This window comes from Pterocles gutturalis, unplaced genomic scaffold (genome assembly GCF_000699245.1).
Source record: "Pterocles gutturalis isolate BGI_N339 unplaced genomic scaffold, ASM69924v1 scaffold13902, whole genome shotgun sequence".
Taxonomy (NCBI): Eukaryota; Metazoa; Chordata; class Aves; order Pterocliformes; family Pteroclidae; genus Pterocles; species Pterocles gutturalis.
The window spans coordinates 15837-31282 of NW_010108116.1; the positions used below are offsets into that span (position 1 = coordinate 15837).

A 15446-nucleotide genomic window follows, 5' to 3' on the forward strand; every position below is an offset into this window, starting at 1 on the left:
ATCATAACCTCCAGAATCTGGCTCTACTATTACTGATTTGTGGCATTTTCAGCCTCTTGGGATTCTAGGTGTTTCTATTAGCAATCCATGAGTTGGTGCAAAATCCAGGGGAGGGTGGGGAAATGACACACTACATAAACCAAAATGTTTCCATCTGCCTTCACTTCTGTAAAAGAGCCTGTAAAAGATCTTAAAGGCTTTAAAATAAGGCACACCCCCCCCATTTTAAATGACAACATGATTTTTAAGCCAATTTCATAACTTCTAAAGCCCAAATCTCTAAATAAATAGCCCCCCACACCATCCTTATCATATCCATCTGTATTATTACATACATGCACCCCTAGGTGCTAACATTACTTGGTCAAACTTAAAAGCCAGGCAATACAAACAGAGATAATTTATTTAGGCAATTACAGAAATTCCTCCCTTTCCAAACAAAAGGATGTCTCCGTACACAGTGTGAGAAGGCTGAGGCTACATGTGACATGGCCTGAAAAGCCATTTAAACCAGCTCTGGAACTGTTTTATTGTTTAGCTTTATCCCAAACAACAGGAATCAATAGGGAGTCAAAACAGGAAAAAACCAAGAGTTTACTGATGAAGCAAATTCTTCCCCTTTTTAAATGCACGTCTAAATTAAAGATTCAGAGCACAAATCCAACAAGAAGTTTGTGAACCCTGCTTTACAAATTGCAAGGGAAATAAATCAAAGTTGATGTGGCACACAAGTGGGTAATTCTACCATAATTAAGACACAGACTCTTGTCCTGTCAGCTCAAGCTCAGGCAAATGCATTTTTGGCATACTAGACACTGAAGGGTGAGTGGGACTCAGGGGCTGGTAAAGGAGCAAATGGTAATTAGCAAAAGTGGTTAGATCATAAGCATGTTTACTTTGAAACTAAAATAATGCAAGTATTTTAGATGGGGGCGGGGAGGGCAGCAGTGACATTTTCCTGGTTTTTTCCTAATCATCAGAAAAATGGGATGAGAAAGAAAGATCTTTCCTACAATTTAAATACTACAAATTGAAATCCAAACTTTCAAAATTGAAGTTTTACATTTTTTCCTCGAACAAGAATAACAGAAAAGCTTGTCTCTTAATGGAAAAGGTCATAATTACATTTCTGCTTTTCCAAATTCAAAATTACTCAGCTCTGAAAAGCCTACAGCAAATGACACAAAGTGGACTTGCTAAGCCAAGAACAGGGAACTACTGCTCTGAACAAAAGCGGCATTGCCCAAAAGGCAGTGATGTCTTACAGGTGTTTTAGCAAAACCTGAAAGAACAAAAAACTAAGTCAAAGTGGAGGTGTTTTACTAAATTTTAACTGCTCGTTTGTTTTGGAAAACACAAGAGAGACTGTTCAGATTTAGACTCTTAATTTAGAGTGATCTGTTTAAGCTAATTGGTAACCAGTTGGGGCAATCGAACATGTCTGTCCTAAGGAAATTTTGCAGAGGTGTACCACTATGACAGCATCTTGTTTTCCCAGCACAGAGATGCAAGTAGATAGAAAGCTTTATGTGACGATCCAAATCCATACTACTTTGTCTCCCATTTTACCTTAAAACTGTTTGGATTATCTAAAAAACAGTATGACTATACAATGCTTTTCATATATAAAATATATTTATACACACACAGAGAGATACAAAAATAAGTGAATTTAAGCAGAAAAGGGGGTACAGCCTGAACACTGAAATCCCGATTGTCTCAATAGCTGGGAGATAGCACAGTACTGAGTCTTCTGTGCAATCTGTCTCTCTAACAGCTTCTTTTCTCTTTCTCTGACATGAAGCCACAAGTCTAGGAAGTATTAGAACTTGATATAAAATTTAAGAAAACAAATCTACCCTCTTTTATAATAGCAAGGTTTGTATATTTAACCCTGAGCCCTGAGGACAAAAACATTCGTCTTTAGAGAAAGTGGGTAAGAGAGAGAAAACCCAAATTAGTGCAACGAGGTAATTATGTAACAATAAATGTGTTACATTAATTGACAAACAGGAAAAAATATTTTGGATAAGTTCATCTGACTTCTTCAAAACAAAGCATTGAACACTAAAAGTGCCAGCATTTCTCTGATTCCCAGCCATCGCAGCCACATCCTGACTCTCCAACTTCCCATCTCTCCCAGCTAAACACTGAAAATCTGTACTTCCCATACACACCATGCATTTCTTCCTACCTTAGCTATGCCGGCAAGCCAACAAATCAACTATTCATCTACAGCTCCTTAGTCCTGAAGTACTTCAGAAAGGGTGGAATTATGTAAGAATCATACAATTATTTCCAGTAAAATGTATAAATAAATGTAATCTCTGAAAGGGATTCCTGCAGAACTAAATACCTTTTGACCCAGGAGCTCTGTATCGTTTTATCTCAAAGTCTAACTGTAATTGTAGCTCCATCTGAGCTGGTAACATGCAGTTCTTAAAGCCATCAAACATTCTTCTCCTAAAAGCCTTCAAAGTGCTCCCAGGAGCAGTGAGGACCTCTGCAAGTGCAGTGCTGCTGTTTTACTCTAGGGCTGGAGAAGGCTGCACACAGACAGCAAGTGCAAGACAATGGTACTAAGGAGAATCTTGCAAATACAGCTTTTCCTGCATGGCAAAGACTTTATTCCTAAAGATGAACCACACAAGTACTATTTAGTTCTCCCCAATAACATAAAGAAAACAGATCTAATTGCAAAACTGCTACATTGAATATGTTCTCTATCACTTAACCTTAACAGTGACATTTACTCCCCTCCCCCAATCTAAACCCAAAACATTTCATGAACAATTTCCCTATTTTTACTGGAATACACATAACCCCAGGAGAGGTATGTCCTGACTCTCCACCCTAAAGGGTGAGGAAATGAGATAAAAATATGTAAATGAAAGCTTAAGATAAGGTATCTGAATATCCAACCCTTGTCTTGCTTTAACCCCTGCAGCTCCTGCAAGTTGCATGGTAGGCATTTTTTTTCTGACTGTAAACTCAGAAAAACATTTACAATAGTTGCCTCATCTCAATGAGCACCCTCCCACAGTAGGCAGCCAAGGGATCTCATAAATATAGCTCTGGAGCAGAGCCTAATTTTCTGCTCATAGCTTGAATGAGTGTGAATTCAGCATTCAACTAGACTCTCTTATGCAAAATTCCCTCAATAAGTCTCTGCTCCACATACTGCCACAGACACTTTTCCATGCCATTCCCCATACACAAGCCCGTTCATTCCTCTGCTTTCCAACAGTCGTCTTTCAGTAAGTCACAGCAGCGTTTCAAAATCCTGATAGTACTCAGCTAGTGGTAAATTGCTATCGTTCACTGCTCCAACGAAATATAGCAATTCAGCATGCTGTAGATAGTGTTTTGGTATCTTAAGTCACTGTCTGAGGGCAGCAATTTGGTTTCTTTTCTAATGTAGCAAGGAAAAACTCACATTTAAGATCCTTGGTATGAGTCCTTTCACAAATTCCTACATCAGTTCCCAAGACAAAGTTTCCATAACACCCAGAAGGGAATTTGAAGAATATAACTAACAAATTAAAATGTATTGTCTCCAAAATTACTACTATGGATAACTGAATAAGATCCAGAGATACCATTCATGGCCACAACTGTGACTTTCCACAGCTCTCAGTCCCAATTCTGCTGTTGTTTACACAAGAGAAAATCAAAAGCAGCTCCTCTCAAGTCAGAAGTCCAAACTGGTGGGATAACAGAAGAAAACAAGTAACGTACCAGCCTAAGAAGGGCCAATAGTGACCTACCAAAAATTCATGAGGAAAAAAAAAATTATGCCAAAGTAGGAAGGTCACTCGCCTTCTTCTTCCCTACTGTTGAATGTGGAAGCTTTGTGGGAGCCAGTTGAGTTCCAAGTAAGTATACAAATCTTGTCAGCATCTAGACTTCTAAATGTGCTTGTTCTCCAGCAAAGATAACCACAATTTTATTGCCATTGCAATAATCTGCGCTAAAGGACCAGACATGGCAGCGATGATGAGCATGGCGTGGGTGCAGTATAGCAACCACCAAGTAACTCAGCAGCTCCAGCCACTTGGTCAGTAAGATCTGAAGGCAGACTAAGAGGAATCACGGACACAATGGTATGGCAGAGCTGAGGCGCTCTGCACTCACTTGTGTAATTAAAGGTGAGAATCGCTGTGAACTTCCGTCCTGGACACTAATTTTGCTCAAAGGGAAAACACCTCAGGAAGCTCTCGCTAAAAGCAACACAGATGACGAAGGTGTTCCTTGCATTCATCTGCACAGCCAGTTAGTCCCAGGCCATCCAGACTATGCTGAATGGAGCGTGTCCCACTAGCCATCCACAGGGCCAATGCCCGGCAGCAACAACATTTCTGCTCCTTCAGAAGAGCTGCCTTTGTCTCCACAATAAAAGGAAACATGCAGTACTACTTCTGTGCCTGAATTCTTCCAAGTCAGAGAAAACACACACAGAATTAAGTCAGAAAAACTAAGATACAGGACTGTTATAAGCATTCAAGCAGATGTACAGGATCTATTTAACCTTTAAAGACATCGGAGTGCAAGCATCAAGGACAGGTACTCACAAGCGTATCTGAATGTACTGCCTGTGTTTCGCTGCTGCTTGTCAACTAAGCACTGCTAGACAATCAATTTTGGCATCTTCTCTTTCCCCCAGCCCACTTGTAATAAGTTCCTAGCTCTAGAGCTGAGTGGGTACCCTGCTTTTGGCCAGCTCCGAGACACCACAGAGGCGGGGAATGGCTGGGAGAGGGACTGAAACTAGCTGGGAATTTGATTGAATGTCAGATGTTAGCAAGCAAAATCAAACAGTTTTTTCCTTGAGACCAACACTGAAATACTGAATAAGCCCGCTGCTAATATTGAAGAAAGCAAAGTCTCATTGTTCTTAAACTACTTACTAACAAAATGCCTTAAACCAGAAATACCAGAAAACCAGTAAGATTCATATGCGTCTCATTAAAACAAAATTTTTTCAATATCTTCCTTTACCTAGGAGACAAGTGATTTGACTTATCTTGACTCAAAAGACCAGATTATGAATCAAAAGAGAAAAGCAAATACTTTGAGAGATAAATCTTTATTAGCTTAAAAAATACACATAAGCATGCAACACAGTCCTTCCCTAGATGCTTACCGAGCAAAATCTAACCAGAGGCAGCCACATGGGTTACTTTAAGCAAATCTGTGTTCACAACAGTTAACTACATCATAACATATTGCTTTGTTATAGCTACATACTGTGCTTGCACAATGACCTCATCTAGCAACAGTCTGCCCGGTCTTGAAATGACAGAAGTCAATTACTTCTATATGCTAAGCCACCACTGACCAATATACAAATACCAAGAAACTAAAGTAAAGTCATACTGGGTCCTTTTTTCGTAAGAATTACAGCTTGTGTTACCCTGGACCATTCATTTGTTTTAACTGGATTTATGATGAAGATACAGCAATTACCTGAAGATTATGCAGGAGCAGGTATGAGCAGCCTGGAGACTGCTTCTCAGTCTACTGGGCCTACTGGGCCAGTCGTTCGAGTTACTTTACCAGGAATGCGGAGCCGCCACAGGAATGAGCCAAGGTGCCTGGGTCAGCAAATATGATGCAGCAACTGCCTGAAACCAGAGCAAGGAAAGGAAGCTTCTCCAGCAACTCAAAGGCTACTTCAGGCTGCCTGAGGAGTATTTTCAACTACTCAATTATTTTCAACTGCTCAATTACGATCATGTCTTTTAAATGCTTTTTCATGAGTTCCTCAGCCAGGAAGAGAAGCCACACAGCACAATTTACTATGCTCTTTTCAGCCAATGTAAAACACTTCACTTCCCTTTTAGGAAAGGAAGAAAGAAGACTAAGGGACACATATTTTGTAATTAAAACAGGTTCTTTTGATGATTTGTTGAGGAACTGAAGTGCGAAACAGAAGAGTGCATGCTTGGCCAGACCAGCAAGACCAGTTCATCTCTGATATTCAGCCGCAAACAGAGGTAGTGTAGCTGCCACCACGGGCCTGGTGCTCAGGGGCATGTCATGCCTACCACCACAGGATTTCATGGTGATCCCCCACGTGCCAGTGTTCATTAACGGACGTGTAAAGCACTCCTCTGTACCTATGTACTCCAGCCCCATCATCAGCAAGGCCTCCTGTGCTCAAACCAGATTGTGCCCCAGGATCCATGCTTCATTTGCTGGCAGCGACAACAGCAATTCATTAGCTCTCCGAGAATTAGGAAGAAATATAGGTGATGACGGGGACGTAGAGACAGTTGCACAGAAAAGCCTGAGAATGGATTTTATGGACATCTTTCCCTCTTCCCTAACAGCTCTTCAGGGGATCCACAGCACAGCTCCACTCAAAGCCAACTCTGCTAACAATATTAAAACCTTTGGGCAACAGAAAGAAACAAACCTTGTGAGGCTGAGAAAACATGCATGAGTGTGTGCACAAACACACTAGCACCGTTTTCTTAGTACCACTTCATCCATGTCATATGGGCCCAACCAGTACTAAGCACGTATCTGACTGAAACACAGAATCAGCCACAGCGATTTGAGTGCAGCCTGTGTTCTTGAAGGTAATAGTATCCTCCGCCCCTTCCCTTCCCCATCTTCTCTTACTGCCACTGGGTCAGCTCTGAGCTGGCTGAAAGCCGTGGGCACGGCTTCATGCCAGATTAAACAGAGCTCAACCCACGGCCTGTGCTGACACTGGTGCTCCTCTGACCACAGTGACCATGAACAAAGCAGGGAGCTGAAAATGAATCCAACTAAATTTGTCCCCTGAAAAATAACCCAAACAAAAATAAACACAAATAGTTTTCAGGCTGCTTATTGCATGGTGACACATGTGCCAGTACGAGCTCTAGAGGGGCTGGCAATACAGCCCTGAATCAGTTCCATCCCCAGCAAAGGGAACAGAAAGCCAGGTTGGGCAGAGACCATGCCTGATGGTGGCAGCCCAGACTTCGATCACTTTAAATCAGCTGTAGAACATCACAAAGAACTGCTAACACAGGCCATTCAAACAGCAAATAGCACAGTCCCCCAACAGAAAACCAAAAGAAACATCTCCTGCAGACAAAAGCCTCACATTGTATTTAAACTTGTTTTCTCACTTCACTCTATCTTTTGCCTTGTGGTAGAGACCACATCCACTACCCCACCAAGCAATCACACACCAACTCTCCCTGCAGCTTCCAGCCTCTATCAGGCCTTTCTTCCATCAGGAATGGCTCGCCTCCCCAGCAATCCCGACCCAAGGTATTTCCCAGACTCCCCATCATCTCTACTCCCTCCATTGTGTTGGCACAACTGTTTGTTGCACCTAACTGTGACCCAAATTGGAGAATTAAGCTGAAAAGCAACTCAAGAATTTAAAAAAGAAGGAAAGATAAAAATCCAGCCAGATCTGATCTCTGACCAGATCTGTGGTTTGTCACAGAAAAGCAAAAGTTCATGTGCCAGAAAGGTGCTGGAGCAAACAGCCAGGAGCAAGGGAGGTGTGACCACGGCTCAAAAACAGACTCATCAACCCCAGCCCAAGCCCAACAGGTGAAGAGCAGCTCCTTCCTGCTTTCCTGTCTGGGCTTTCAGTGCTGCTTAACACACTCCATATGTCTTTGCTGCGGGTTAGGAGCACAGACACAGCCAGTTAGTCCAGTGCATTTAACTTTATTTAACTTAAGTAGCCAATCCCCTCTGGTAGGTCAATGTGCAACTAACACCCCAGTTACTCAGCAGGGCACCTGCCCACAGGCTATCTTAACCAAGAGCAAGATAAGTACCACAGACACAAGGTTCAGAGGATATTGCCAGCTCTTCATCATTACTTTAAAAAGAACTGATATGCCTTGTACAGCTCTAAACCAGTTAATACAGGCAGACTCCACTGCAAAGAGTAAACTCTGATGTAAAGTCAACTAGCTGGAAGCCAGTGAAATGGAAGCATGTTATTTCCACGCACTGCTTTAGGAAATATATTATTGAAATATTCTGTATAATTTCTTGGGTTTGCACTTTCACAAACAAAACTGAAAGGGTTCAAGAAAAGCTCTCCATAAATCATCTGGTATCTGGAAACCCCATATTACAGTACGGTTCTAGAGACTTATGATTGCTCTGGAATGAGATGACCCTCAATTCTCTAAATACCAATTTGACGAGAAAATTTCTGATACTAGAGAGCTTTTTAGTATGACAGCCTGGAGTATAAGAAAATGGATTTCAAGTTAAATTAGACAAATTCCAGCTTAAAAAAAAATCTTATTTTAACAATTTTGGAAATTAACAGCTGGACGAGCTTATTTAGGACACTGACATGGAGTCAACATCATCTGAAGTCTTTAACATTAATCTGAGGGGTTGCTTTGTCTGTTTTGGGGTTTTTTTCCCACTTTAGCTCCACCAGATGTTATAAACACAGTAAAATTCTGAGGCTTATGTTATTTGGGTCATTCTAGGTGATAACAATATTGAAAATGGAGGAGATCATTTCTGTCCCCAGAGTGCCACTGGGGCTTTCACAGGGAGATCTTCTCAAATAATAACGTTAAAGGACGGAGAACAGGATCCCTGATCCCTCGCCTTTGTGTATGTGCAGATTGGATTAGGAGATTCTAATCAGAAGAGCAAGCAGGCTCCTTTTTTTCCCACTAGAGCTAGTGCTTATCTTTCTGCAGAGGTTTCACCTGTCAAAAGCCCAGACATTATCACATCAGAGGAAAGATGTTGGCAGCAGGGACTCCTGAAAACTCTCTGGCACCCAGAGGGTCCCCCAGCACTCTTGTCAGGTGCCCTGGCAGAGCCACTGCCAGAGGCAAGTCATTAGATGAGGACAAGCTGGAGGTAGGCTCTTCTCTCTCACAGAGCCCAAGGACCACTCGGCAGTCCTCAGATCTCAGAGCCTGCTCCAGACGGAGGAGGAGCCTGGCTGGATCTCCATGACCCAGTTATGGACCACGTATTTCTAAGAATAACTTCCACATCAAGCGAAGAGAATTTTCTTCTCCCGTGCCCATAAACATATCCCTTACCATCATTACATTTTTATTAAGACGTCCCTCAGCACGAGTGACAAACAAACCTGCAAGAGACTTGAATCTCTTCAGTGTGCACACCGCCAGGAGCATGTGTGTGTTTCTCTATTTCAGGCAACACATAGCAGACACAAAGAGGAACCCTCCTGATAGGATGGATGCCTGAAGAAGCACAGATCAGGGAAAAGACAGCAGAACAGCAGAAAGGAGCATGGGATAAGAGCCCCAGCTTCTATAATCATGGGCTGTTCACTGAGACAAAAAAAAAAAAAAACACTGCAAAGAAGCCAACGAAGCCAAGTATCTTTTCCCCTCATCCACTCATTTGATAGCAATGATTGAGAAAGTTTGCATTCATAAAAGGGACAGACATATCACATGCCCTGAAAATACAATCCCACCAGCCTTTGTTCAACGCAGGAACCTCCACATGAATAAAACAAATCTTCAAGGTTGAAAAAAACAGGGCTTGTTACAAAATTTTTCAGCAGACCCTTAGCTAGAGCAGCACTAGTGGGCGCAGCTATAATTACAGCAAACCTACATAATGCGTCTGAACTAGCTTAGCCCTTTCCCTGCAAGCAGAGAAGCTGCCACATCAGTAACTCCGTTGCTAAGGCAACTGCTTACCTTCCATATCAACTGCAAACTCGTTGCTATGGAGACACATATACAAGAAAAATTCCTCTCTATAGCCAAGGACCAGATGGTGGGGAAGTCAGGGAAGTCATGGGCTAACGGGCTGTACTAAATGGGACACACACTAGAGGACATTTAGAACTGTACGTCCACAACAGATTAATCTGAATGCCTGAATTCACAGGTCCAGCAGTATAAACAAAGACAGGGAACTCCTCGTCTACTCCCCATCATGTGATACTTCATACTCTGGCCAACTATTATTAAACTGCTGAGCTCAATGCAAAGAGGTTTGTACAATCAAGGGCTCAGCATTTTCCCTTCTTCAGCCCAGCTCTCTGTCTCAATCCAGGAGATCAGCCTCATCACAAAGTTACATGAATAGTCACTCTGTCGGCTTGCCAGGTAAGCTTGATGGCATTGCAGCTAAAGTAGAATAGCAGCAGTGCACAAACAAATCTGAGGAGAAAAATGTCTTTTCCCAGTATTCCACACCAGACCTAAAAGCACCAGCACAGGGCAAGTCAAAAACTCAAGTGACGCATCCTGTAAGCCTTTTTTTTTCTTCCTGCTATAAGGAGCTCACATCAGGAAATTCAAGCATTCATATGCAGGCAGAAAAAGCTGCATACTATTAGATACATATTTAGCCCCATGAATATAAATTTGTGGAGCCCAAGATTAAGAAAACCACTATACAGAGAGAATTCAAAAAAGAATTAAGTGTTCAGCAGAACTTTTTTTAGAAAAGCTATTACTGAAAGGCTACACAAACACTGGAAAGCACAACTAGGAGAGGAAAAGCTTCTAGCTTTTCACAATGTGTCAACGCACATCAACCAGCAAATGCCTGCAATTCCCAGCACTGATTAACTCCTTCTCCTGTACTGTACATGTTTCAGAGCCTATCTAGTTAGCTTTTTTTTTTTTTTACACATAAAATAGTAAGACAGGAAGATTCCAAACCTGAGTTTGCAGAATCTGTCTGCAAAGGGGAAGAAGTGGCATGAAACGATTCCTTAAAGGGGAGAGTCTCCTCCTTCCCCTGCCCCTAGCCCAAAGCCAGAGAACCCTTTAGATGGATGTCTTCCTTCTGAACAGCAGAGATGCTGGCTGCAAGGTACTCAAATCAACCCCCAGTGTTTGTGTGCACACACGACGGTATTTTCAAAGCCAGTAGTTGAAGTTTACTGCTTTCCAAGTCCACAATTAGCTGTCAAGCACCTGATTCAGCAACTCTGACCCAGCGCCAGTTATGAGCTCGGGACTCTGTCACGTCCCTTGGCCAGGACACATGAAAAACCCAGCAGAGGATTAAAACAACCTGCCTTAGTGCATTTTACCTTTGAGATTCTCGTCTCATTCACCTTAATACTGGCTACCTGCAATTATTAGCATCTCCAGAAGATGGAATAAGTTCTTTCTCATAACCTGGGATTTCCCAGGAATAAATAAAACCCCACCCTGTTATTCATATAGGCAAGGCCTCCCACCACACCTTGTTGTCTAGCTATGTAACTGTGGCTCTAATCATGAATTTGAGATGTAGATGACTAGTCATGCATCGTGCTCCACCACTTCCCTGTGGAGAAGCAGCGCGTTGTGGTATTGTTCATAGGAGCTCAGCAGACTGCAGGATATTTGACAGATAGATGCAAAGACAAGTTCCTCACAGGAAGGAAGCTGTAATCTAAATAGTCAACTTGTAAACAGAGGAAGAGGGATAGAACAAAACACAAATGGCAATGTTAAACACATGCCTTGCCAGTTACAATATTTCGGGGTTTTTAAATGTATTGTGTGAAGGTTTCTTATGGTCTGGGACAGGATCATAAAAGTCTGGTGTGGCACTTGTTATTAGAGTCTCACTTCCAAACAAAAATTTAAGACTCTGGTTTACACAAAACAAGATCCAGTTCAGAAACAGGTTCTTTAATTTCACACACAGTCATTCACAGCAACTAATTTATAAAAATTCCAACACACAATGTGTGATCACCAATATGTGGACAGTGGATTCTAGGGAATGACACTCAAAAAAAATAAAGAAAAAAAGAAAAAAAAGGGTAAGAATCAATAATTTAAAGGAGGAAAGCTCTAGAGAGAAGAAACTTAAGTAATCTAAAATGAAAGGCTGATAGTTTAGGGTAACGTGTGACTCTTCCTCTAGAGTTACTCGAGCTCCTTTTCAACACTATTTAAAGTTAAATCGCACCCAAAATAGGGAGAACAGCACCACCAACAGAAGTCTAGTTTCAGGGTAACCAGTTACAAGACAATCACGGCATTCACTTCACTGAAATACAAAAGCTGAGTGCATCTATTGTTTCTGCCAGGAGAAAGCATCCACTTTCTGATCTTCAGCCAATTTTAGAGACAGACAGTCAGCAATGTGATTTTACCCGCTATTTATTTCACTAACCTATGAGAAGGGCTGTGAAATTAATCTGCAAGATGATATTTTTATCAGCATACTCACACTTTGCCAAAGATTCATCCAGACCACTGCTTCTGAAAACTGTCCCCTTCAGAAACTGATATCTGCTCCCAGGCAGACTGACGTGGCAGAAGGCTATGCAAAGGACTGCCTGCACCACTCGACTCGCTTCCCCATTCCCTTGCACACAGCCTCTTCCAGCAGACACCGCTGAGGATTCATTCAGCAATGACACCAGGAGACAACAACAGAGATCTGAAAGCAAAAATGTGCTCCCCAGGCTTCTGCCACCACACCAGTCGCAGAAGCTACACGATCCCAAGGAGAGAACAACTGAAATTTTGGTGAACGGTAACTTTCACCTTTGATGCCAGACCTAGATCCTCTCTTTATAGAGTTTCTCTAAAAACCTGCTTGAAATGGAACAAAGCTTCATTACCAAAATTCAGAACTACTTCTGCTTGTTTAAAAGAACTAAAAGTTTTTTCAGATTACTACACAGACCAGGGAAGAAGCGATGGGCTCCTACATAAGGCATATGTATATTTCACTATACATTTGTGTAAGTCAAGAACAACAAGCAGCCTATTTACTGGGGGAGGGGAAAGAAAAAAACATCACACACACACACACACAGAGTACTTTCTTACAGATGTCGAGACAATTAATTTAACAAAATCAGAATAAGCCATGCTAAAGAAATGTTGGCTTTCTGAATTTAACAAACTACATTACAAGGGACAGTGTTGCATATTCTGCATTTCACTGTTACAGACACGTTCTGGGATTATCAAGTGAGTACTTTCAGAGACACATAGGCTTCCATAGTTACAAACTTACCTGACTTCTGTCTTTGTCCACTTTCTTAAAACACTTATTCAAGGATAAATTATGTCTCACAGAATTTTTCCATCCAGTGGGTGCATTTGCAAAATATGGAAAGTGTTCCAAGATCCAGTTGTATATATCCTTTACAGGCAGTCTTTTGGTTGGCGAGTCCTCAATGGCCATAAATATGAGGCAGCTAAAGGAATAAGGAGGTTTGCAGTTGGGGTTCTGCTTGGCATCGTAGGGCATGTCAGAGTGGGCAGGAGACGGCGGCGTGTCATCACCAATGTCCTGAACAGGGCTAACACTCCTTAACACTGAGTCCCCAAAGCTTTTCAGCAAGTTCTTGCTCTCGTGTAACCAGTTCAAATTAGTTAGTTCTTCATCTTCCATGGCCCCTTTATCTAATCTGATGGCAGGCAAAGAGAAATCTAGGTCCTCGTCATCATGAAGTGCCTTTGATAAATCACTATCTTGGTAACGTTGGCTCAATCCGCTGGGAACGCTAATTCCTGAGCCCTCTGGCTTCTTACTGGGAGGCATGACTGGACCCATTTAGACAGCGACTCCTGGGAGACTAAATCCAAAGGAAGGGAAGAAAGAAACAGAGAGAAAAGTTAGTTCATAAAAAATACTGCAGAACACTTTTACAACTTTTCCCTACCTGGTCACTCGGCCTTTTGCCATCTGTATTAAAAATGACAGACTCATGTAAACACTCATCCAGAACTGTTGAGTAAAATATTCTGAAGTCAGGACAAAGGAAGAAATTCCAGTCAGTGGAATAAGACGATAGTCCCAATATACCTCAGTTCCGCATGTATGTGAAGCCACACACAGGAAATCCTAAAGACATGTCCCTTTAATAATGAATATGTGTATCAAATCATTGAATACTCTGATTGCATCACTTCAATAAGCATGTAAACAAAAAAAAAAAAAAAAGAAAGAAAGACTTAAGGCCACTTGCTTCAGATTAAGTTCAGCTGTTTTGCTTTTGAGGCCAATACAAGAGCACCGTGATTAAAGTCATTCTGGCTAAAGGCTGAGGCAGGCAAGCATCCAGTCTGACTACAGTCGCAGTTGCAACAAAACTCAGAAATGGCAGCAGAACTTCAAAATCATTAAGGGTGGGAGAGAGAAGGAGGGAAAGCGACACACAGTAGTTTTGGGACCAGGGCCAAGACACAGGAAAACAAGCACCAGAGGAATAAAGCACTTTAAAAATGTATGTAAACAGAAGATTTTAACATAAGCTGAACTGTATTTCAAACATGGTAGAACACAGAATCAGAGGGACTGCTGCGATGCTCAGCAGTGGCCTGGGAGAGGCAGGACAAGCTGCTGAAGGTACTGCATCAGCAGGCCCCAGGGGGAGACCTGTGAGCAGTAATATTCAGGAGGACCTGAGCCCTTCAGATGCTGAGTGAGTCAGGCACCTGCTCAACTCAAAAGAGGCAGAGAGGAGCCCAACAATTCTACTTCAGAAGCAGAAGACAGGCTCCCTTAGCTTCTCCATACAGTAAAACTGCCAGGATTTAGGTCTGGAGATGTGAACAGCAGTGAAATAAAAACCAGAAAGGGTTAATAACAGATTTAAAAACAATGAAACTTCCTGCACAAATGCTGAACCAGAGTGAAATGATTCCCTGTATGTAAAGCATATCCTCAGCAGTTCCCTGAAGTCAGTCAGTCTACACCGTAAATGAAGGGCAAAAAGCTACAGGTAACAACAGAATGAACCATGTACCTACAGCATAAAAAAAAAAAAAAACCCCAAACAAGACAGCCATTCTGGAAAAGGGAAAGGGCAGATATATTTTAGATGTTACAAAAGGGCAAAAATGAAAAAGAGAAGTTCCTAGAGTCTTTCTATAACCACTTTATACCACAAGCAGCCATTACCAAAAAAGAAACGCATGGAACTTTTATGCACAGAAGCCCGTTAATATACACCATCACCCAACAAGCTCAGCGCACATGTGTGGTTTTACACAAGTATCTGGAAGAGGAAAAAATACAGAGGCAGATATAAACACCGGGAGGCCAAACTTACGCAGGTCCCACTTCCTCACTTTCAAAACAGCGTCCAGCACAGCCAGGAGGTAAACACGAGAACCGCCAGCATCCGGGGGCAAAAACCCGCCAGCATCCGGGGGCACCGGCATCGCCTACCTACCGTGCACTCAACTTTGACTCCAAATGCAAGTTACGTCCCATGAGCTTCTAAACAGGAAAATTATATGATGGCTGACAGTAAAGTAATTTAATTGCACTGTTGCTATGACAACACGCTGCTCTCTTTCTGTTTAATTTGCTTATTTGCCAGTATCCTCCCAAAGGGCCGTATCATACCATCCTCCCTCCCCCCCCTTTTTTTTCTTTCCTTTCTCTTTCCTCTCTCCAGGCAGCGGTCCTCACGGGGGCCGAGATGACTCGGGCCGACCCCCGGCGGCTGCAGGGAGGCCCGGCGGAGCCCGGCTCCCAGCGGGGCCGTG

The 15446-nt window shown here is 42.3% G+C and overlaps 1 protein-coding gene across 1 annotated transcript in view; it reads right to left on the reverse strand.

Annotated features, from left to right (window-relative positions):
• LOC104461064 (forkhead box protein N3) overlaps positions 1-13503 on the reverse strand; it is a gene marked incomplete at its 3' end in the record, with an annotated part of 28511 nt that extends 15008 nt beyond the window's left edge. Inside the window, exon 1 of the mRNA XM_010072513.1 lies at positions 12961-13503. Within this exon, the coding sequence (XP_010070815.1) occupies positions 12961-13503 (543 nt within the window). The remainder of the gene's footprint in view (positions 1-12960) is intronic.
• Between the last annotated feature and the right edge of the window lie 1943 nt (positions 13504-15446).